The sequence below is a fragment of the Myxine glutinosa genome, chromosome 7 (assembly GCF_964187855.1).
Source record: "Myxine glutinosa chromosome 7, kmMyxGlut1.1, whole genome shotgun sequence".
In the NCBI taxonomy this organism is placed as follows: domain Eukaryota; kingdom Metazoa; phylum Chordata; class Myxini; order Myxiniformes; family Myxinidae; genus Myxine; species Myxine glutinosa.
The window spans coordinates 160,626,498-160,650,406 of NC_136267.1; the positions used below are offsets into that span (position 1 = coordinate 160,626,498).

At 44.4% G+C, this 23,909-nt stretch overlaps 1 protein-coding gene across 1 annotated transcript in view; it reads left to right on the forward strand.

Annotated features, from left to right (window-relative positions):
• LOC137430907 (keratin, type II cytoskeletal 8-like) overlaps nt 1-10,981 on the forward strand; it is an 86,069-nt gene extending 75,088 nt beyond the window's left edge. Inside the window, exons 7-9 of the mRNA XM_068121678.2 lie at nt 2,405-2,625; nt 6,741-6,832; nt 10,578-10,981. Coding sequence (XP_067977779.2) covers nt 2,405-2,625; nt 6,741-6,832; nt 10,578-10,729 — 465 coding nt within the window. The 3' untranslated portion in view covers nt 10,730-10,981. The remainder of the gene's footprint in view (nt 1-2,404; nt 2,626-6,740; nt 6,833-10,577) is intronic.
• The last annotated feature ends 12,928 nt before the right edge of the window (nt 10,982-23,909 follow it).

A 23,909-nucleotide genomic window follows, 5' to 3' on the forward strand; every position in this document is an offset into this window, starting at 1 on the left:
TATATATATATATATATATATATATATATATATATATATATATATATATATATATATATATATATATATATATATCTAAACCCCGCTCTATCAGGGAAAATGGCCTTAAAATGCCTGTTGTGTATGTATGTATATATATATATATATATATATATATATATATATATATATATATATATATATATACACACATATATATATATACATATTATTTTGATGTATACAAGTGTAATACACTCTATCTCATGAAGCACACACGTTTCTGTACTAGAAGGGTGAAAATCCATTTTTTGTGTATATGTATGTTTATATGTATGTTTGTGTTTGTTTATATGTTTATATGTATGTTCATATATATATGTTTTTGTGTATATGTATATATTATACATAAAAACATTGCCTCAAACAGGGAACCATGATTGTCATTTGGCCCACAAGGCTAACCCCCGCTCTATTGGGGAAAAATGGCCTTAAAACGATCATTCATTCATTCATTCATTCATTCATATATATACAGTGAACCCTCGTTTATCGCGGGGGTTACGTTCCAGAACCCCCCGCGATAAACGAAAATCCGCGAAGTAGCGACCATATATATATATTTTTTTAATATATATTTTAAAGCATTATGAACTCCCCACACTCTTATTAACCTTTCCCATACTCTTATAAACACTTCCTATACTCTTAAACACTTTTTACACTCTTAAACATACGTAATTTTAACAACATATAAAATTCTAATGGGTACTCACCATTGAAGATACTGTAGCTACCCATGGGTTCCCCAAGCAAGACCAGCATCAGAATCTCCTTGCGCCAGCCGGTGACGTCACCGGCGGGGATTCCCGGCGCGAGAGTGGCTGGTCACGTGACCGCTAAAGCGTGCCGCGCTTTGCGGGTATAATCAGCTACACCTGTTGATCACGTGACCACCGATTCACCGAAGCACGCCACGCTTGAGAGGCGTGGCTTTCGGTTTCTGGTTGTGCTTTATAATGCAGCCCGATAAATGGGCTTTTCAGTGTTCCCGAGTTGGTTTTGAGAATAAATATCTTCTCGGACGAGTTTGTGTCTTGCCCGTCATTTCGTCCGTATCAAGCAAGAGCCCCGGCTCTTCAATACTACAACTTGCGTGATGAAGATGATGATGAATTAGCTGTGCAGTACTGATGACGATGAAGGTGATGACGATGATGAATGTACTGGCGTTTTCCATACGCACGACTCTTTGTCTACCCTTCTACTGTACACTATGTACAGTATTTTATTTCTTGTAATATGTTTTAAATACTGTATTTTTCTTATTTCTTTACGTTTTTTAATTTTTTAGGCTAGAAAATGCTTATTTTACCACAAAAATATTTAAAATAATAGTATATAAAAATACATTTATACCGCAAAATCCCACGATATAGCGAAAAATCCGCGATATAATTTTACATATACTAGCGAGAAAAAACCGCGATGTACCGAATCCGCGAAAAGTGAACCGCGATATAGCGAGGGATGACTGTATATATATATCTATCTATAATTCCAGTAATCTCTGTGTGTATGTTTGTATGTTTGTATGTTTGTATGTTTGTATGTCTGTATGTCTGTGACCGCTGTTTCTCGACAACCACGGGTCCGATATACTTTAAACTTGCCAGGTATATTGCTGGGGACCCGAGGATGTGCCTTTTCAAGGTTTCATATTAATCGGAGAAGTAGTTACCGAGCTATGTCCAAAAAACGATTCAACCAATCAGAGAGCAGCGAGCTATCACGTGTGCCGAACGTGGCGAACAGACTCTGCCTCGGACGGCACATTTGAGAGCGTATTCATTTATTTCACGTTGGAAAACTATGTTGCCGTTAAACTATGTTTTAAAACTAATTAAAACTAATTTGCGATTCATCGTAACTGCGATTTGCGACCTTCCGGACAGTGAAGACTTCACTTCCGGCAGCCAATCACAGAACGCGTTGTTGCGTAGGCGTGGCCGATGTGAGAGCGAGCCGAGCCGAGCGCGTGCGCCATTACGGTTCGTAATTCGATTTCTTCCGGAGAAAATAATAATTTCTCGATTTCTTATGCGCATTATTTCTCCCAATTCAGTCAGAGCGAAGGGCGGAAGCGAAGAGCGTTGTTTTTTTTGTTTACGGGCGTACGGGCGTACGGGCGGGGTAGAGCGTACGGGTAGCGTTTTTTTTTTTTTTTGGCAAGGAACGGGCACCCACGTACGGGCATGCCCTAGTATATATACATACCATAGGAGGAGAGTTTGGTGAGTTGTTGTGTATGCACTATGTTTTTCCAATTGGCGATAATGTATGGCCAGCTTAGTGGTGTATTAACACCCAGGATTAACGTCACAAGTTTCTTGAGATAGCTACCATTAGTAGTTCTGTGTTGCAGCGTACCCACCTTGAGATGTCTATTGCTGACGTCGAAGAGAAGGCATTTGTTTCAATTCGAGAGGGTCAATCTACGAAGAGACTTCTGGAGGAGGAACTGCAGAAAGCCAAGCATGACATGGCGAAGCATGTGCACGAGTACCAAGAACTGCTGAACATCAAGCTGGCATTGGACGTCGAGATTGCCACCTATCGCAAGATGCTCGAGGGAGAAGAGAACAGGCAAGTACCGACTCCATATATGAGTTAGAGAAAGTCGTTTGCAGATAATCCGTGCATTCTATCTACCACATTGGAGAAAACGACAATTTGATAACAATCAGAATACATCATCCAAGGTGTCCATAAAGTCCTTATGCGAGTTTGAACTTTTCTTACGTTTAATGTACACATGATAGAAACAAGCTATAAACGGTGCATTGAAGCATAATTACCCCACGCAAATGCAGCGAAAAGTGGGGTTAAGGAATTGGGTCAAGTCCGTCTGTCTGGCTGTCTTATCAGTTTATGATTGTCAATTTGTGATCGCGGAACAACTTATTTATATTGAAAGTTATATTTTAAACACAAATTGGAACATGAATAGAAAGACAAGTTTGACGTTTGCCCGTACTTTGGCTCTGAATTCATCCAAACAGCACATGCACAGAGAGGAGTGCGATAATATTTTTTACTCTGTCTGCCTGTCTGAGTCAAACAAAATTGAAAATCATTCCACAAAGGAAATTTACTGTTTTAAGGACAATTATAAAGGATAGAAACAACAGGAACGAATAACTTATGTATTGCACTAGATAGGGTGGTGTAATAGACACCGGGTAAAATGGCGGTAAAACCTGGAATTAATTTATTTCTATGCCTTTAAACCTCTTTAAACATTTACTTAAATTGAATTGTATACTTGAACACTGTGGAACACAAATCACCCTCGTAACACTTCCAAGAACCAAACTATATATCAATATATAGTATGAGATGTTTTGGTCGTCACTCTGTGCACGCGTGACTTCACAACATGGGATTTGTTCAGTTACCAAGTTTCTTGTAGAGCCTTGCCAACTTGCTTAAGCACTCAATCAAGCACTCCATTCAAAACCGTTGATAAGGAACGGCTGGCATGGCAAGGGCTTGATAACTGTTTGCTAACTGAACACACCTTAATAGCCTGTCTCCTGTGCAGCAGCAGACGGGGTCTTTGCAATCACTTCTGTGTCTGTCTGTCTGTCTGTCTGCCATAACTTTTTTTTTTATCATTTGAGCTATTCTCATCAAATTTTCACCAAAGCTTTATTATGATAATACGGAGAAGGCAAATTAATAATTTTGTCAAAAGATCAAAAAGTCAAAGGCAGCGTCACATAAAATCATCAAATTTAATCCAATTGACCTGAAATTTCAATTTATCATTTGAGTTTTGTCATCAAATTTTCAACAAAGCTTTATTATGATATAATACGGAGAAGGCAAATTAATAATTTTGTCAAAAGATCAAAAAGTCAAAGGCAGCGTCACATAAAATCATCAAATTTAATCCAATTGACCTGAAATTTCAATTTATCATTTGAGTTTTGTCATCAAATTTTCACCAAAGCTTTATTATGATAATACGGAGAAGGCAAATTAATAATTTTGTCAAAAGATCAAAAAGTCAAAGGCAGCGTCACATAAAATCATCAAATTTAATCCAATTGACCTGAAATTTCAATTTATCATTTGAGTTTTGTCATCAAATTTTCAACAAAGCTTTATTATGATATAATACGGAGAAGGCAAATTAATAATTTTGTCAAAAGATCAAAAAGTCAAAGGCAGCATCACATAAAATCATCAAATTTAATCCAATTGACCTGAAATTTCAATTTATCATTTGAGTTTTGTCATCAAATTTTCAACAAAGCTTTATTATGATATAATACGGAGAAGGCAAATTAATAATTTTGTCAAAAGATCAAAAAGTCAAAGGCAGCATCACATAAAATCATCAAATTTAATCCAATTGACCTGAAATTTCAATTTATCATTTGAGTTTTGTCATCAAATTTTCACCAAAGCTTTATTATGATATAATACGGAGAAGGCAAATTAATAATTTTGTCAAAAGATCAAAAAGTCAAAGGCAGCGTCACATAAAATCATCAAATTTAATCCAATTGACCTGAAATTTCAATTTATCATTTGAGTTTTGTCATCAAATTTTCACCAAAGCTTTATTATGATATAATACGGAGAAGGCAAATTAATAATTTTGTCAAAAGATCAAAAAGTCAAAGGCAGCGTCACATAAAATCATCAAATTTAATCCAATTGACCTGAAATTTCAATTTATCATTTGAGTTTTGTCATCAAATTTTCAACAAAGCTTTATTATGATATAATACGGAGAAGGCAAATTAATAATTTTGTCAAAAGATCAAAAAGTCAAAGGCAGCGTCACATAAAATCATCAAATTTAATCCAATTGACCTGAAATTTCAATTTATCATTTGAGTTTTGTCATCAAATTTTCACCAAAGCTTTATTATGATATAATACGGAGAAGGCAAATTAATAATTTTGTCAAAAGATCAAAAAGTCAAAGGCAGCGTCACATAAAATCATCAAATTTAATCCAATTGACCTGAAATTTCAATTTATCATTTGAGTTTTGTCATCAAATTTTCACCAAAGCTTTATTATGATATAATACAGAGAAGGCAAATTAATAATTTTGTCAAAAGATCAAAAAGTCAAAGGCAGCGTCACATAAAATCATCAAATTTAATCCAATTGACCTGAAATTTCAATTTATCATTTGAGTTTTGTCATCAAATTTTCACCAAAGCTTTATTATGATATAATACGGAGAAGGCAAATTAATAATTTTGTCAAAAGATCAAAAAGTCAAAGGCAGCGTCACATAAAATCATCAAATTTAATCCAATTGACCTGAAATTTCAATTTATCATTTGAGTTTTGTCATCAAATTTTCACCAAAGCTTTATTATGATATAATACGGAGAAGGCAAATTAATAATTTTGTCAAAAGATCAAAAAGTCAAAGGCAGCGTCACATAAAATCATCAAATTTAATCCAATTGACCTGAAATTTCAATTTATCATTTGAGTTTTGTCATCAAATTTTCACCAAAGCTTTATTATGATATAATACAGAGAAGGCAAATTAATAATTTTGTCAAAAGATCAAAAAGTCAAAGGCAGCGTCACATAAAATCATCAAATTTAATCCAATTGACCTGAAATTTCAATTTATCATTTGAGTTTTGTCATCAAATTTTCACCAAAGCTTTATTATGATATAATACGGAGAAGGCAAATTAATAATTTTGTCAAAAGATCAAAAAGTCAAAGGCAGCGTCACATAAAATCATCAAATTTAATCCAATTGACCTGAAATTTCAATTTATCATTTGAGTTTTGTCATCAAATTTTCACCAAAGCTTTATTATAAGAATATGGAGAAGGCAAATTTGGTCAAAAGGTCAAAGGTCAGTGTCACAAATTGTCAATTTTCATCCGATTGACTTGAAATTTTAAGAATTTGCATATTGGGTCACTGAATTGGTTGACCAATCAAAAGCTACCAGCCGATTGTTTGTTCGTTTTTAGATCAAAAGGTCAAAGGTCAAGGTTGCGTAAAATCACCGATTTTCACTCGATTGACCTGAAATTTAAAGAACTTGCATATCGGGTCACTGAATTGGTTCACTAATCAAAAGGTAGGAGTCGATTGTTTGTTCTTTTAGACTAAAAAGTCAAAGGTCAAGGTTGCATGAAATAATTGTTGTCAAATTGACCTGAAATTTTAAGAATTTGCATGTTGGTCACAGAATTAGTTCACTAATCAAAAGCTAGAAGTAGATTATTTTTTTTCCTAGATATAAAGCTCAAAGGTCACATTTTGCATAAAATCATAAATTTTCATTTTGCATTTTTTGTTCAACTGTTTTCGTTATTTTGAGCATATGGAAGAAGAAGAATCTTCTGAATACAAACGGACGTGGACGGGCTTTGCATTTTCAAATGCTTTCTAGTTTATATTTGCTTTACTATCTCTGCTACCAACATACCACCTTTAATTATTTATTTATTTGCGTACTTTACTCTCTCCACTACCAACACACAACTGTGGATTTTTAATTTATTTATATGCACTTTACCATCTCTGCTACCATCATGTCACCTTGAATTCTTTATTTATGTATTTATTCATGAATTTATATATTTATTTCAATGTAAAATACATGTACATTACCATTTTAAAGATGCATTTGGAGGCTGTCCACGATGGGAACGTGTACTGTTGTTTTTAACTTTCTTTTCCCTTTTTGTTTCTTAAGATTTTGTTTATTCGAGAGCAGGGCGTCTTCCACAGGTGTAGCATCTTTCAGCAGGCGTGGCAAATATTTCATTCCCACATCAAAGGAACAAGGTAAACTCTTTTCTTATTGAAATAACCGCAAATGGCATCGCCCCATGTTATTAATGCACATTACCTTATGCACACCTGATATTGCAGGTAGAACCCACTGTCAAAGCAATGCATCATACATCAGCTTCTATTAAAAATGTAGTGCAATTGGGATATCTCAGAGGTCATGTCCATGTCCTTGAGATGTCTAGTCTAGGTTTGAATTTCAACCCAACCACAAACTGTCACCCTGGTGCTTCCCAAGCAGGGTGTTGGCTATGAGTGATGTCAGCCTTTGTAGGGGATGTTAAGCTGGCTGTCTGTCTGCATTTTCTGGTGGCCCTGAAAGATACCTCGGTGCCTTTTCAAAAGTTCCATTGTGCACCAGTACCATGGCTGGCCCCCAATTCCTAATTATTATCTTGATCTATCGGGCCACTGCATCAACAGCACTAACACTAGTCAACATGATGCACCCAATCGACCCAATTCATGGTTAAATCCAGGTTAAAGTTTAACCATGAACCCTTAAATGTGGAGAGTACAATGGAAATATAAAATAAAGTGGCATTAATTTCACAGTGGATAAAAAAAAATCACTTGGGAAGAGGAATGGACACAACGTATTTCTGTTTTAAATAACAGTGGATTCCATTGAACCAAATTTTCATTGGTCTTCACGACCTTGTAACATACCTTGCTGCTGTACTGCTTGAGTATATCTTGCCTTTCACCAAGACCAGATGTGGGGATTATATGCTCGTTATTATTAATGCCAAATTATACACCTATTATTAATGTTGTTAATATTTATTAGGATTAATGAATATATGCTTTGTTACAATGTTGTCATTGTTTTTGTTATTATCCTCGCCAGAGGAGAGGCTATTGCATTTGAGTCCGTTTGTCTGGCTGTTTGTCCGCACAGAATAAATATGATTTTCTCTGCAAATGTTGGTCCGATTGACAGGAAATTTTCGCCATAGGTGCAACTCCACCTGTATAATTAAAAAATTTTTTATGACGTCATAGGCCACGTGGTTCGACCGCCATCTTGGAAAAACCGAAAAACTTTGCAACTCTATATCTCCAAAAGTGCTGAATAGAAAAAAATTGAGACATGCCTCATTGTAAAGAACTCTCCATGTGGAATAAAATATGTCAATGATGTCATAGGTGCCTCCATTATGACGTCATAATTCGACAAGTATAAAACTTCATCCAATCAAGATTAAATTTATTGAGCATGATCTAGGAATAAATTAGTTTCGAAAAAAATGATGACGTCATCGGTGACATGGTTCGGCCGCCATATTTGTTTTAACACAAAAGCCTTAAAAATCACTGAAAATACATCCTGGCGAGGGTTTGCAATGTCTGATTGCTCTTTTTCTTGTTTAATTTGTAATTGGAATGCCATGCCATGGAAGGTCCTATTAAGCTGCTCTATACACCTCAACATGGCGCGCATTTAAAACATGGGAATTCTTCCGGATTGTTTGTAGTTGATTAGCCTAATCAACTCAGGAGATCAGGGCGATCATTTCGGTGCATCTCATTCCAGATCAGAAAGCTCCAGTGGAACTCCACAAAAAAAACATGCCTCACACACGCAACTCATCCATTTATCGTAGATATACGTACAGTGATGAACTTCTTCATTTCATCTGTGAACTGTTGAATCTTGCAGACTCCTTAATCTGTTTCCAAAACATTGTTATTCCAACATTCCCAAATGCTACATTCCTGGAGGATGACTTGTTGACAGATAACATAAACCTATGTCACCCACAGGGTGAACCGTATCTTGCCAAAATGTGAACATGAGTGACTTGCTTCAGGTCACACTGAGGTGAACAGAACTGCTATCCACTAGAAGCGACTCTTTGAGGAATGTCTGCCCACGAGATATTGAAAGATTTTGATGAGAACTGAGGAAATAATTTTTTCATGAAAATTCCGTTTTTTCGTCATGACGTCATCAAATGACGTCATAGCGTCAAACTGTTTACAGATCTGGGAAGCACTCATCAAGGGCATTCATATGAGGTATTACTCGATATGGTACCTACGATTTCAAAATTTGACCTTGGGGTCAATAATTTTCGACCTCCAGCGCTAACCATGAAGGTCAAGGCCGATCGCCACCAAAAACTAATCAGCTGAGCGCCGGACCATATACTAGATTCCCATGAAGTTTGGAGACGATCCGATCAAAGTTACTCAAAAAATAACGATTTCAACATTTGACCTTGGGGTCAATAATTTTCGACCTCCAGCGCTAACCATGAAGGTCAAGGCCGATCGCCACCAAAAACTAATCAGCTGAGCGCCGGACCATATACTAGATTCCCATGAAGTTTGGAGACGATCCGATCAAAGTTACTCAAAAAATAAGGGTTTCGTCGACCTCCATGATTGACCACAAAGTGACCTTGACCTTTGACCTTGACCTTCAAAATTTTGTGTGCTGAAGGGTATCTCTATAGGACTCTGATATGCGAAGTTACAGGAGTTTCCAATAATAACTGTGGTCTACAGAGTGATCTGAAGGTCAAGGTCAAAGGTCAAGGTCGACCTCCAGCGCTAACCATGAAGGTCAAGGCCGATCGCCACAAAAAACTAATCAGCTGAGCGCCGGACCATATACTAGATTCCCATGAAGTTTGGAGACGATCCGATCAAAGTTACTCAAAAAATAACGATTTCAACATTTGACCTTGGGGTCAATAATTTTCGACCTCCAGCGCTAACCATGAAGGTCAAGGCCGATCGCCACCAAAAACTAATCAGCTGAGCGCCGGACCATATACTAGATTCCCATGAAGTTTGGAGACGATCCGATCAAAGTTACTCAAAAAATAAGGGTTTCGTCGACCTCCATGATTGACCACAAAGTGACCTTGACCTTTGACCTTGACCTTCAAAATTTTGGGTGCTGAAGGGTATCTCTATAGGACTCTGATATGCGAAGTTACAGGAGTTTCCAATAATAACTGTGGTCTACAGAGTGATCTAAACGTGGAAAAAAAATGATTAACCACAAACAAAAAAACAAAAAAAAAAACAAACAAAAAAACAAACATACAAGCTGACTAATACATCTAGCAAAAACTTCGTTTTGGCAAGATAATGAAAGAACAATTGGGGCAGAGTGGCATTCAGAATAATTTGTACTTTCCTGAAATGTTGAAATATTCAAATTGAGAAGTCTAAGCGGACAGTAAAAACAACAAAATTGCTACAATAAAATGCAATGGTTCCTTTGGAAAAGTTATGTTAAAGTTAAGTAGACAAAGTTTAATTATTAAAATAAAAAAAAATTGCTAGGATGGGGGAGGGTGGGTGGGGTTGGGGCGGTGTTGCCTATTAATCCGTAACGGTCATAGTGTCTCTTACAATTTGCTTGAGGGCAATAAGAGTGCACCACCATGTGCAGACTGGCAGTAACATGTAGACCAGAAAATGTAGGTAGGGCAGGCAGATTATCCCATTCATTAAGCTTTTTAGTGAGTCAGTTATTTTTTAACCAACAATCAGATAGTGAGGTAGTAATTCTTCTGGGACAAGCTCGGTTTCCTGAAGCCAAGCATCTGAGTCCTTAAAGGGCTGATATTGTGGCCGAGAGGTAGCCACACTCACCTCGAAACTGTCTAGCCTGGTTTTGACGTTATTTGAAGGTATATCCGCTTTATTAAAGGTATTTTACTTCTGAAGCTCAAATCTTTGTGAACATTCTGTGGTTACATGGTCATGTTGTTTGCAGAAAGTGTTGCTGATGGTGCTGTTCAAACCATTTCAAGAAAGGACTGTGTGAGCGCACAAGCTCATCCACACTCAAAGATCGTTGTCATCAAGACAATTGAAACGAGAAATGGCTTTATAATATCAGAAGCTTTGGAGATGTACACAAAATAGTTTTTTGAGAATTGAAGAGCATATGGCGGTACAGTGATGTGACACTAAATGTCAGGCAAAAGGGGAGAAACATTGTGTTTCAAGAGTAAACATTCATTTCATTCTCCAATATATACAGTATATTACTTAGCCTAGATTGGGTGGATCAAATATCCAGGAATATGACAATAGCAGTATTCACACAGCTCGTTTAATTATTTAATAACTTATGTCAGATGTTGCTTGCACAATAAAATGTACAGATCCTCATTATTCTGTCTATTGTCACGAGTTCTGTTGTTTGCTTATAGTTCCTTGCTCTTTGCTGTATTTTCACCTCCTTTGGATCTTTAACGCCCACCAACTAATTTCGGCAGACGAGACGCCCTGTTTAATGTCCATCCGAGGGACGCACACACATTGAAGAATCATCCTGCCTGTGAAACACCTGGATGATCTCATCCATCTCATCTCATCTCATCTCATCAGTCTCTCTTTCTTTCTCTTCCTCTCTTTCTTTCTCTTCCTCTCTTTCTTTCTCTTCCTCTCTTTATTTCTCTTCCTCTCTTTATTTCTCTTCCTCCCTTTATTTCTCTTCCTCTCTTTCTTTATCTTCCTCTCTCTCTTCCCCTCCCTCCATCTCTCTACCTCTATCTGAATATTGCTCTGTGCTTTCACATTCCCAAAATTGGAATAGATATTTCAAACTTGGAATACACATTCCCAAACTCTTCCATAATGCACCATTTTCTTGCTGCTCTGAATTCTTCTTTGTCTTTAACTTTCTACTCTACTCCATTTCCTTTTTGCTTCTGTAGTGGCACAGGAAGTCTTTATATTGTTCCTCCCTCCTGTCATTGTCAATGTGTTGTCTTTATTTACTTGTACGTCCTTCTTTTTTTTTACGGCATAGCCCATAGGGCAAAGCCATCTAGAACAGCGTTTGTATGTATGTATGTATGTCCTTCATAAACGTACACCAATCAGAGCTGAGGGTCTGGTCACATGACATGGGTGATGTGATGTGATTGATGATGATGTGAGTCGTCACTTTCAACGAATCTCTTCCTTTCATTGACGTGCTCACTAAGCATTGAGTTGTGCGATGGCTATATACGTAAAAATGTGTGGTGAGCAGGTGCGCTGGTGCCAATGAAGGGGAAAACCTGTACGGTACAGAGAAGTGATTAAAGTGATTAGAGGTGCGTGTTTTCCCTCTCCCACCCTTTATTTCTATGAGCATCGTTGGCTGCAGGTGCAGTAAATGCAATGTGAAGTCTGATGCACATAGGCACAGCAGACTGGCCAGGTCGTTTTTATAATAACGGCAGTCCTTGATGTCCAAAGTGGGCACAGGTGTCTGCAGATGCTGCACAGTGATGCCTAAATTGGTGCCACCACTGACTATCATGGGCACGTTTATCCATGACGTATCACTGCCCAGGTTGACCCACAGGCGCGGTTTTATATCTGAGTGTCCTTCTCGTTGCCTTAGCCTAAAGAGGCTTCCCCCACAAGGCAGTGGGGATCCGTTACTCTGGACAAGGAGCACTTACCAGGTACTGTCAGCCGGAGCCAGCTGAGCCCAGGACTCGCATAGGGCAGGGATGTCACTTCCTGAGGTAGCTGAAAAACAACTACCCTGCTACCCTATGCTACATTGTGATGTGATTACGTCTGTAATGTCATTACGGCGTACAACGGCTGACTCCACACACCACCATTTTGATTTACATGCCGTTCAGGCCAAACATGTCCTGGAAGGCCTTGGTGTCCTTGTGTTTTATACTTCTCCCACCCCCCCACCCCCCGCCCCTTCCCACGCCTCCTCCCCCCAAGCCTTCTCCCTCCCACACATCTCCCTGCTCTCAAATGTTATGTTTGTGTGCTTCCCCTTCTCTCCCCATCTTGTCTTCTGCTCCGTCTTTTTATATATTTTATTTGTCTGGTTGATTTGTTTGTGAAATAAATGTTAGCTCTTTCACGAGCCTCGATTCAGTATACAAAAAAAAACAAAAAGAAAAACATACCGTCGAACCTGTCATGTATCACAATCGCCATGCTCTACCTTTACATTTTTCATTCAGTGTAAAACACAAACAAATCGATTGCTAAAATGACCATGAAATATCGAAAACATCGGCGTTACGGGTCTTCCAACGACACAGTATATATAGGCCTTCGGCTTCATGCCTCACCTTCAGGCCGCCTCGGCCAAATTAGCCCAGGTTTCTTAATACTGTAGTATTGTTTTCGTAATAATAATAATAACGTTAATAATAATAAAATAGTAAATATAATCGGATCACGGCAATCCCTTTGTCGTGACTGCAAAGTTACCAGATTGAAGCGGTGTATGTTTGGATTATTGTTGACTCGAAACATATAGAATAATCCAGTGTCTCAATGCAATATCTTCACTTCCCATGGTGACAGCAGCTTAGAGACTTAGAGTACTTCAAAATAATTTAATACTTACATTATGTACTACTGGTATCCTCACCCAGGTCATACTATCCTCTTCAACTAAAGTATCAAACAAGCCCGGCTTCGCCGCTGTAAGACTTTCGGTCTTGTTTTTCAACATTCTTATTATATAAGCTTTTTAAAGATAAATTTAAAAAAAGCAATGCATGTACTTTGGAGATAAAATTGATACCATAATGGTTAAAGAGTGTCTGTTCCGAGTCTGGGTGGGTTGGCATTTCCTCCCAAAGCCTATAAAATGGTGCCTACTGCTTCCTTGCTTGACAGCATTTAAAAAGGAAGATAAAGCATGGACAAACAACCATATGTTTGCAACCATTGTTCAAGCATGATGGGCCTAATCGGGTCCTCCTGCGTTGACGTTCCATGGAAGCAAACTCATATGAAGCAGGGAATGAATGTAAGGTGGTGTTTGGGTTTGGGGGACATTAAAGAAAAGCAATGAGGTACATAAGCAGATATCAAGGTGTGCTGTGTTAATAACAAGCATTACTCATGAGAAGATTTACTTTAAAAAAGAAGAATCAACCTTCACCGAGCTCAACCTACACATACAAACTACACAAGGTCTGAATGCAAATGACAGCAAGTGCACAACTTCTCCCAAGAAGAGCTGAGTGCTTCGGAGAAGTTTATTTACGAATCTGCTCTTTGCTAATGACGACTAGGAACTTTTATTTAATGAATGCGAAGTTGCAAACAGAAAATAAAAAAAGAAGCATTATTTGAGCAAAAAGAAGGAAAGTTTTTCCAGCACAACCATTCTTCCACCACTTATTCAAATCCTCTAAACCCTAACTCTCCTCCACAAGTTGGGGTCCAAATACAAGCACGGTATTTGGTTTTCCATAACTGTTGGTATATGAAAGGAAACATTAATTTGACACAACAAACAAATCAGTGAAAGGAAGCCTTCCCTCTCGGTGCAGCAGTAGTGTTCATAATACTAGACATTCCAGTGACCTGTAATATGTACATTGCAGCCCGATAACAATGCAAAGAATGCAGATTCCGCTCCCTTTTTTTCCGCTCATGTGCAAGAGTATTGAGCTGAGTCTAGGGTTAGGATTACCGTCTTCTTCCGGCCTCTTTTCTGGTCTTGCACCTTCTGCCCTTTCCGTGCGTTGTCCCTCCCATGTATCTGCAGGGCGCACGGCCCACCTGCAACCCTCTAGTGAAACTCCCAAAATTCAGAATCACTGCTCACCTCCACTCATTTGTATCTCTTTTCCCCCACCTGTGGAACCAACCTACAAATTCTCTTCAATCTCATTCTTCCCTCTGGGTCTTCAAGACAGCTGTTAACCACCATCTCAGATCATTCCTGTTATACCACCCACCGCAAATTTCCACTTTTCACCCCTCAGCCCAAATTGGGCTAAGGGGTATTGTCGTCACGGGCGTCCGTCAACTTTTGGTTTCCCTCAATTTCAAGGAGAACGGCTTGTCCGATTAAATCCATTTTTGCAGTGTGTGTTGGGGTTGAGTAGAGGAAGGTTCCTTTCGAAAATGGGCCTAGATGACTCAAAAGACCTAGATCACCCAAACATCATCTACATCATATATATAAATATTATAATAATTATTCAGACGGTGAAGGAGCTGGGCGAGAGCGGGCATGCCCGGGAAAGACGAGACCGGGCGTGCCCGGGAGGTTCGGGCGTGCCCGGGAACAGTGAGTCCGGGCATGCCCGGGAGAGGCGCGTCTGGCCGTGTTCTGGCCGGTGCAAGGCGATTGTGTGCATCCAGCGGTAACCGCTACACACGCCCCTCCAGAATCGACCTGCACCGGCAGGGTCAATTTAAGGGGGGTCCGGATGACCCGGCCGAAGCGACCCCTGGAGGGTCGTGGGGAGGGGTCCGACGTGGTGGTGGGTGGTCGAGCGGGGGGAACTGTGGACGGGGGGCGGCCTCGCCGCGGAGGAAGGGCCAACCGTGGTGGTCGGTCGACGTCCATGTGCGCCGGTTTGAGGCGGTCCACAGAAATCCGGTCCGGCCGGCCGCCGAAGTCGACGATGAAAGACTTGTCGCCCCGTCGCAGGACCCGGAAGGGCCCGTCGTACGGCGGCCGGAGTGGCCCCCGGTGCGCGTCATGACGCACAAAGATGTACTCCGCTGTGCGAAGCGCCGGGGGGACGTAGAACTGGGGGCCACCGTGGTGGGACGTCGGCACGGGGGCAAATCGTCGGGCGGCCTCCTGGAGGTCCGAACGCTGGCGAGCGGTGGACCAGGGACTGGTAGCGTCGGGCACGAATTCGCCCGGGACGCGGAGCGGCTGGCCGTAGACGAGCTCGGCGGCGGACGCCTGGAGGTCTTCCTTGGGGGCCGTGCGAAGGCCCAAAAGGACCCACGGCAGCCGGTCGGCCCAACCGTCGTCCTGAAGGCCGGCCATGAGTGCGGCCTTCCTGGAGCGGTGAAACCGCTCGCACAACCCATTGGCTTGGGGGTGGTAGGCCGTGGTGCGGTGCAGCGTGACCCCCAACGAACGGGCGACTGCACCCCAAAGCTCAGACGTGAACTGTGGGCCGCGGTCGGACGAGATGTCCGCTGGTGCGCCGAAGCGCGCGACCCAGGTGGCGATGAACGCCTGTGCCACGTCGGCGGTGGTGGTGAAGGTGAGGGGCACGGCCTCCGGCCACCTGGTGGTCCTGTCCACCATGGTGAGCAGGTGGGTGAACCCCCGCGAGGGGGGCAGGGGACCCACCAGGTCCACGTGGACGTGGTCGAAACGCCGTTCAGGCATGGCGAAAGGTGCCAGCGGGGCCTGGGTGTGGCGGTGGACCTTGGCTCGCTGGCAGGCCGTGCAGGCGTTGGCCCAGTCGCGGATGTTTCGTCGAAGGCCGTGCCAGACGAAACGCACCGACACCAGCTTCTGAGAAGCTTTCCGGCCCGGGTGAGAAAGGCCGTGGATGGAGGCGAAGTTGCGGCGCTGCCAGGAAACGGGCACGATGGGGCGAGGCTGGCCCTGGGAGATGTCGCAGAGCAGGACGGTGCCCGCGAAGGGGATGTCGGCCAGGCGGAGGCCCGTGTCCGTCGCGCGGAGTGCCTGCACCGAGGCGTCGGTGGTCTGGTCGGCCGCCATGAGCGCGAAGTCCACGCCGAGGTGGACTGCGTTCGCGCTGGCCCGCGAAAGGCAGTCGGCCACGGCGTTGTCTTTGCCGGCGACGTGCTGGATGTCCGTGGTGAACTCTGACACGGCGGAGAGGTGGCGCTGCTGGTGGGCCGACCACGGCTCCGTGACCTTAGCCATTGCGTAGACCAACGGCTTGTGGTCGATGAAAGCCGTGAACGGGCGGCCCTCCAGGAGGTGTCGGAAATGGCGAACGGCCAGGAATAGCCCGAGCAGCTCGCGGTCGAACGTGCTGTAGTTTAAGTCGTTCGGCCGGAGTTGCCGGCTGAAAAAAGCGAGTGGCTGCCAAACCCCGTCCACCCATTGCTCATGGACGGCGCCCACCGCGTAGTTGGAGGCGTCCGTAGTGAGGGCGATGGGCGCGTTGAGCACCGGGTGAGCCAGCAGCGTTGCGTCGGCGAGGGCCCGTTTGGCGCTGGCGAAGGCCGCGTCCATGGCCGCGGACCAAACAATGTCATGCTTGGCCGGCTTGCCCCGGAGGGCCTCGCAAAGGGGCCGCATGAGCTGAGCAGCGCGGGGCACGAATCGGTGATAAAAATTCACCATGCCGAGGAACTCTTGGAGGGCATTGATGGAACGGGGACGCGGGAACGTGGTGATGGCCTCGACCTTGGTCGGCAGCGGCATGGCCCCGGTCTTGGTGATGCGGTGGCCCAAAAAGTCAACGGTCGTCGCGCCGAAGTGGCATTTGACCGGGTTGACAATTAAGCCGTGCTCGCTGAGGCGACCAAACAGTGTTCAGAGGTGGAGGAGGTGCTCGGCGCGGGACGTGCTGGCGACGAGGATGTCGTCCAGATAGACGAAAAGAAACGGCAGGTCGCGCAGCACGCCGTCCATCAAGCGCTGGAACGCCTGGGCCGCGTTCTTGAGGCCAAACGGCATCCGCAAAAATTCGAACAGGCCGAACGGCGTGATGACGGCTGTCTTCGGGACGTCGGCCGCCCGGACAGGTACCTGGTGGTAGCCCCGTATCAGGTCAATTTTCGAAAAGATGACCCGTCCCGCCAAACAGGCAGAAAAGTCCTGAATATGCGGGATCGGGTACCTGTCGGGGATGGTAGCGTCATTGAGACGGCAGTAGTCGCCACATGGGCGCCATCCACCCCCCGGCTTTGGCACGATGTGCAGTGGCGAGGCCCACGCGCTATCGGAGCGCCGCACGATGCCGAGGTGCTCCAACGCGTCGAATTCGGCCTTCGCCACGGCGAGCTTGGCTGGGTCGAGGCGCGGGCCCTGGCGTAGACCGGCGGGCCCGTAGTGGGTATGTGGTGCTCGATCCCGTGCCGCACCGCGACGGCCGAAAACGTCGGCCGCGTGAGGGCCGGGAATTCCACGAGCAGGCGAGCGAACTCGTTCGTTGCCGGGAGGGCGCACGCCAGTTCGGTCGGCGCGGAGCTGCTCATTGTGCACGCCAGGGAGCTGAAGGTCTCGGCGTGGACAAGGCGACGTCGTTTGACGTCGACCAGCAGCCCGTGCGCGCAGAGGAAGTCGGCGCCCAGCAAAGCCACGGGGACGCTGGCGGTAACAAAAGTCCATTGAAAGCGCTGGCTGCCGAAGCAGAGGGTGACGACGCGTGGGCCGAAAGTGCGTATGGCCGAGCCATTAGCAGCGACCAAAGAGGGGCCGCAAACTGCGTCCAGCCTGTCCTGCTCGGAGGCGGGTATGACGCTCAGTTGGGCGCTGGTGTCGCACAGGAAACGCCGCCCAGACGCTTTGTCCCGAATAAACAGCAAGTTGCCCGAGTGGCCGGCGCTCATGGCTGGGAATGAACGCCGGCCCGGCCGTTTCCCGACCTGCCGAAAGTGCACGGGGGCCGGCACGTCCGAGCCTTGTGTCCGAACCTGGCGTGGTAATAACACCACGCCCGGTCAGGTGGAGGCCCCGGCCGTCGTGTCGGAAGCGGGCGGTGCAGCGTGGCGGCCGCCAGTTGCACCGGCAGTTCGGCCTCCAACCGCGCAGGGCGCTCGGGCGTCGTGGGCGTCGCCTCGGACGGCGACGGGCTCCAGGTAACCGCGCCGATGTGCTGGCCCGCCGAGGAGATCTTATCGGCTTCCCTGGCGAGGGCGCGGGAATCCGTGATCAACGTGCCAGCCAGGGCGAGGCGTACCGGGTGAGGCAGCTGGCGAAGGAACAGCTTGCGGAACAGAAAATCCGGAGAGTGCTCACCAAGCAACGAGAGCATATAGTCCATGCGCTCGGACGGGTGCGTGTCGCCGAGCTCGGGCAGGTCAAGCAGGCGCCGTGCGCGTGCTGCCGGTGAGAGGGCGAAAGCGTCGAGGAGGAGTGTCTTCAGCGCGTCGTATTTGTCAGCAGCCGGAGGGTGCTGGAGGAGGCTCAAGGCGCGGGCCGCGGTGGCGGAACCGAGCGCCGCCACAACATGGTGGAAGCGGGTGTCGTCCGCGGTGATGCCTCGCAGGGCGAACTGAGAGTCCGCCTGAGCGAACCAAACAGCCGCGTGAGCCTCCCAGAAGGTAGGCAGTTTAAGCGTCACTGCCGTATCCATGTCGGTAGGTCACCAATGAAGGAGCTGGGCTCCAACGCGAGTTGAAAGAATTGACGCGACCAAAGATGGAAATTCGTCCGAGTAGGTTTAATAAATGTATCACACTCGGGTACTCTGAAAAGCCCATTTATCGGGCAGCAATATATATACACATTTATGTCGGGAAGTTTGCCCGGCAAAAGCTATACCGGGCATGCCCGGGTATCAAGGGCGAGCCTTGGAAAGGCGAGTCTGGACCTGCCCGGGCGTGTTTGGCTGCGGCCTGGCAAGTCGAGGCTGGGCGTGCCCGGGCGCTCTGGACGAGCACTGGAAAGGTGATAGCGGGCATGCCTGGACGCTCTGGGCGAGCCCTGGAAAGGCGATAGCGGGCATGCCCGGACGCTCTGGGCGAGCCCTGGAAAGGCGATAGTGGGCATGCCCGGGAAAGACGAAACCGGGCGTGCCCGGGAGGTTCGGGCGTGCCCGGGAGAGGTGCGTCTGGTCGTGTTCTGGCCGGTGCAAGGCGATTGTGTGCATCCAGCGGTAACCGCTACAACGGTGTATTTCTGAGCTGGGCCTCTCTCAATGGCAACGACTGGAGTTTTACTTGGTGCAGCATCCTTTGCTATAATTTGTTTCTCCAGTTCATTTCTAAAGTTAAATATTTACTGCTACTCTGTGAGAGCGTGTTCTCTCGTGCTCAACCGACGCCATCGTAGTTTGGCAAGACCATGCCCTTCCCCATGCCTACTGATCAACCCTGAACCCCGCTATGCGCAAGCACAGATAAGAAAGCTTGTCACGTGTACAGTGTGTTTGACTAACGTCTTTATGATGATTTATAGTGAGTGTATTTTTGTCTGGGGAAAATCCACTCAAGTATTACTGCTTCTGATTTCTCAGAACCAGGATTTGGATACGACAGATAAATACTTATATCTTGTCTTGATGAAGTTCTACATTGAAGTTAATTTTACAAAACTATTATCAGAGAGGACGCTGGCACTGTCGACTCTACGTACTAACGTCGGGATGACGCAGATAAAAAATGTCGGCCCCACCCACTGATACAAAACAAAAGTTGGAGTATCTTTTTGTACTCTCGTAGAAGTTTATCGAGGACACTTGCAGTTTGAGTGTATAATAAGTTTTATTGACACTTTAAGTAAGCAAAACAGTTTAAAAAAAAAAACGTGAGAGTGTCTTTCACGTCCGGCCGTGAATAAATACCTCTCGAGAGGCTCCGCCCCTCCCCTCTGTCCCCACCCTATTGGTTAGAAGGAAACCTTCAAACCACACCAGTTGTTTTGGGCTTCAAACCACACCAGTTGTTTTGGGCATTTCTAAGTGCAGGTCATTCATTGTGTGGCCTGAGGCTGGATGAAGACATTACTCTTTGAGAAACGAGCAATAAGACAGAGCTGCAAGATACAGTCAGGGTTACGTAAGACAATATAGGAACATGTGCAGTGTTTGACATTGCTGACTAGGATATCTTGCCACTTTTGCTCCAAGATTGGGTATCTGCTGAGTACCATACCATTGTGTGTTATTCCACATTGTAAAAAATTACAGAAACGAGTGAATAAAATTTTTATGCTAAATTAAAAAGGGAATGTAGGGATGACAAACTACAGTCTAAAAAAGGTCCTAAACAAGATTGGGATGATGTTGGTTTAGACTTTAGAGAGTAGCTAACAGTATTTGCCATCACATAACAATCCCTACATCACTGCCTCCAGACTATTGTCTCGGGCAAGGCCTATCTAAAAGTATTAGCAGCTCCTATATTTCATTTCTGCATAAGTATAAGAAGCTCCTATATAATTTCAGGGACTTCTTGCAGCTACAGTTGTCTTTCCTACTTCTCTTTTTTTTATCAACTTAGAGTAACCAATCACAAATGCAGTTAATTAATAGAAGAATGCTGTTATTAGAGATGTCCATGCAGTTTGTAAGAACTTGATGATCATATACTGATATTTTAACATTATACACAGGCTGATAATTTGTAAAGTCTCGGTATGTGGCTACACTACAAGAGTAATCAAGTACTGGTGTAACCAGTGGAGTGTTAACCCTGGTGTTGGGCTAGCGGCTAGGGTGCCAGCTTAGGATCCTAGGATCCTGGGTTCGAATCCCAGTCGATCGCTGAATTGGCTTCCGCTTCCAGCCTAGGATCCTTGACCACATCACCCCCGTCCTTTACAAGCTTCACTGGCTCCACATCTCCCAGAGAATCCAGTACAAAATCCTCCTCTTGACCTACAAAGCCCTCCATAACCTGGCCCCATCCTACCTGGCTGACCTCCTCTCCAGACACACTCCCACCCGCAACCTCCGCTCTGCTGGTACCAACCTCCTGACCCCCCCATCCGGACCAAATTCAGATCCTGGGGGGACAGGGCCTTCTCCATCGCTGCTCCCACCCTCTGGAACTCACTACCTCACACCATCAGAGACTCCTCCTCACTCACCACATTCAAAACATCACTCAAGACCCACCTGTTCAGCACTGCATTCAACATTCAACCCACAGCATTTAACCCCTGACTATCACTTCTCCTTCTCCCTCCTTTTGCTTTAAATATTTCCCTATTGATTCTTGTCTTTTTGCAATTGTTGTTTTCATGTATTGTTATGCATTATGTTTTGCACTCTGTCAAAGCGCCTTTGGGCTTCATGAAAAGCGCTATACAAAATAAATGAATTATTATTATTATTATTATTATAATTAACGCCAGGGGGGTTGACTCAGCCTGTCATCCTTCCGATGTCGGCAAATTGAGTACCGGTTCACTGGTAATTCCCTGTTTGTCATAAAAAGGCGACAAAAAGGGTTGGCGGCAGGAAGGGCATCCGGCCGTAAAACATTGCTTCAAAAAAAAGGGGACCAAAAAAACAACAACAACCACGGTCCCCGAAAAAGGCCAACCCCCGCTTGCGGGGAAAAATGGCCTCTAAAGGTGGGGTTTTTTTTGGTTTTTTTTATACACAGGCTGCTAATTTGTAAAGTCTCGGTATGTGGCTACACTACAAGAGTAATCAAGTACTGGTGTAACCAGTGGAGTGTTTGTAGAAGCGTGAAGCAACTGATTAAATGTAAATGAGGCAGTGATGTAGGGATTGTTATGAGATGGCAAATACTGTTAGCTACTCTCAAAACCAACATCATCCCTATCTTGTTTAGGACCTTTTTTAGACTGTAGTTTGTCATCCCTACATTCCCTTTTTAATTTAGCATACATTTTTTTATTAGTTTGCCTGATGTAGTTGGCCTAAAGTTTCCCAACTTTATGTTAACAGAGAAGGTTAATGTAAGGATGTGTAAGGCGCATGTTTGTGCCTTGGTGATTGAAGCAATATTGCACATACTGTATCAAAATACCAAATCTGATTAAGTACTGTTACGTTTGTAGGGGGTAGGCAATGATTACCTTAGTCCAGGTAGAATTGTATAGGTAGTGTGATCTGACTGTCGTGAAGAAGAAACCCCATGTATCATAAGTAGGAAATTCGTTTATACCAGATGTCGTGTAAGAGTGTGTCTTTGTCCCCATGAGAGGGGTGGGGTTAATTAGTTAGGTAGGGATTTAGGGATTATTTAGTTAGGGATTATGGGTAATTAATCCTCTGTATGTAGTGGCCTCTGTTATTTTTCCTCTGTTCCTTATGACAATGCAGCACACACACATATCAAGAAATTGCACATTTCTAACACTAAATAAAACCAACCGGACCAAGACGTTGAACAATACCGCTGGCACTGCCAGCCGCGACCTCACCAGATCAAGCAGGCAGGGCCATAAGGCCACGCCCTGGAGAGCAGTAATTGGTCCGGGACCATGGAGTGATGGGATGGTGGCAGCTGATTGGGGAGTGCGCGAACGTCATTGAAGGAGTTGGAAGACCGGGGAATAAAAGACTTTAGTCCCCACATCTTGTCCTCTTGCGCGAGGAGGATTCATTGATGAGCACGTGAACATTTCATAGCGCTCTTGCGCGATTGGATTTGATAGAAAGCGACCACCATTCGTGTTGTTTCCTCTTGGTTTCTCTCTCGGTTTTCTGGCTTTGAGAGTGAACGGTCGCCGACAATCTCTCTCCGCTTCGGGATTTCACAACGAACAGTCGAAGTTCACGAGCTCTCTTGGCTTGCTCTCTGCTTCGGGATTTCACAACAAACAGTCATAGTTCATAGCGCTCTTGCGCTGAGAGGCGTGAGCGCTGGTGAGGTGGACGACGAGGACGAGCGCGGCTGAGTGAATGAGCGCGCTGAAGCCGACTTCCCACCAGGGCCTGTGCCGCGTCCGGATTGCCCGCTCGGGGCCTGGACGATTCCTGATGGGGTTCAAGAGCCGCTCAGATCTAAGTGCCACGAAACAAGCACGCATTTATTTTTACCTTTATTTTCCCTTTGTGTGTACATGGGTTTGTGTCGGGACGTCCCATTTAGGATATTAATTTTATCGAGCATTTTCTTGTTTGCTGGCATTTATTTTCATTAAACCTATTTATTTGTTGCAATGTGAATTCCGTGTCGGTTTGAGTTAATTGTCACAGGTGGGAAGACGTCTGGTGGAAGCCGTCAAGGTAAGTTTGTGTTCTCCTTTCCCTTGCGTGTAAAGAACACTGTCATTTTTCACTGAACGCCTCAGAGTTAAAGCTCGTTTCGTCATCTGTCACTCTGTGGTGTTCACGAAAGGGTAGACACACGATAGTACTAAAATTACTCCTATTTTCGTTTTACCATGTTTTCCATTCTGTGGCTAATTTTTAAGTTTTACTTTATTTTCTTCTAAATCAGCTGTCATACACGTGACATGATGATAAACGCGTCTGAACATCATATGTGTGCTATGCTCCCACATTCATTCGAATTCCATCTTTAAAAGTTCCGATGTTTGACCAATGTTGGGAAACAACAACACTATTTGCTCCAAAACTCAATAGCCCCATACATACACATGTACACGTGATATGAGGCCCGTTCAAAAAAAGTTATACGACCAGGTGCCCCCAATAGTGTGAAGACACGTTAACGGTTTTCTTGTTTTTGAATTTTTGACCAGGTACTCCCAAATAGTCTGAAGACACGTTAA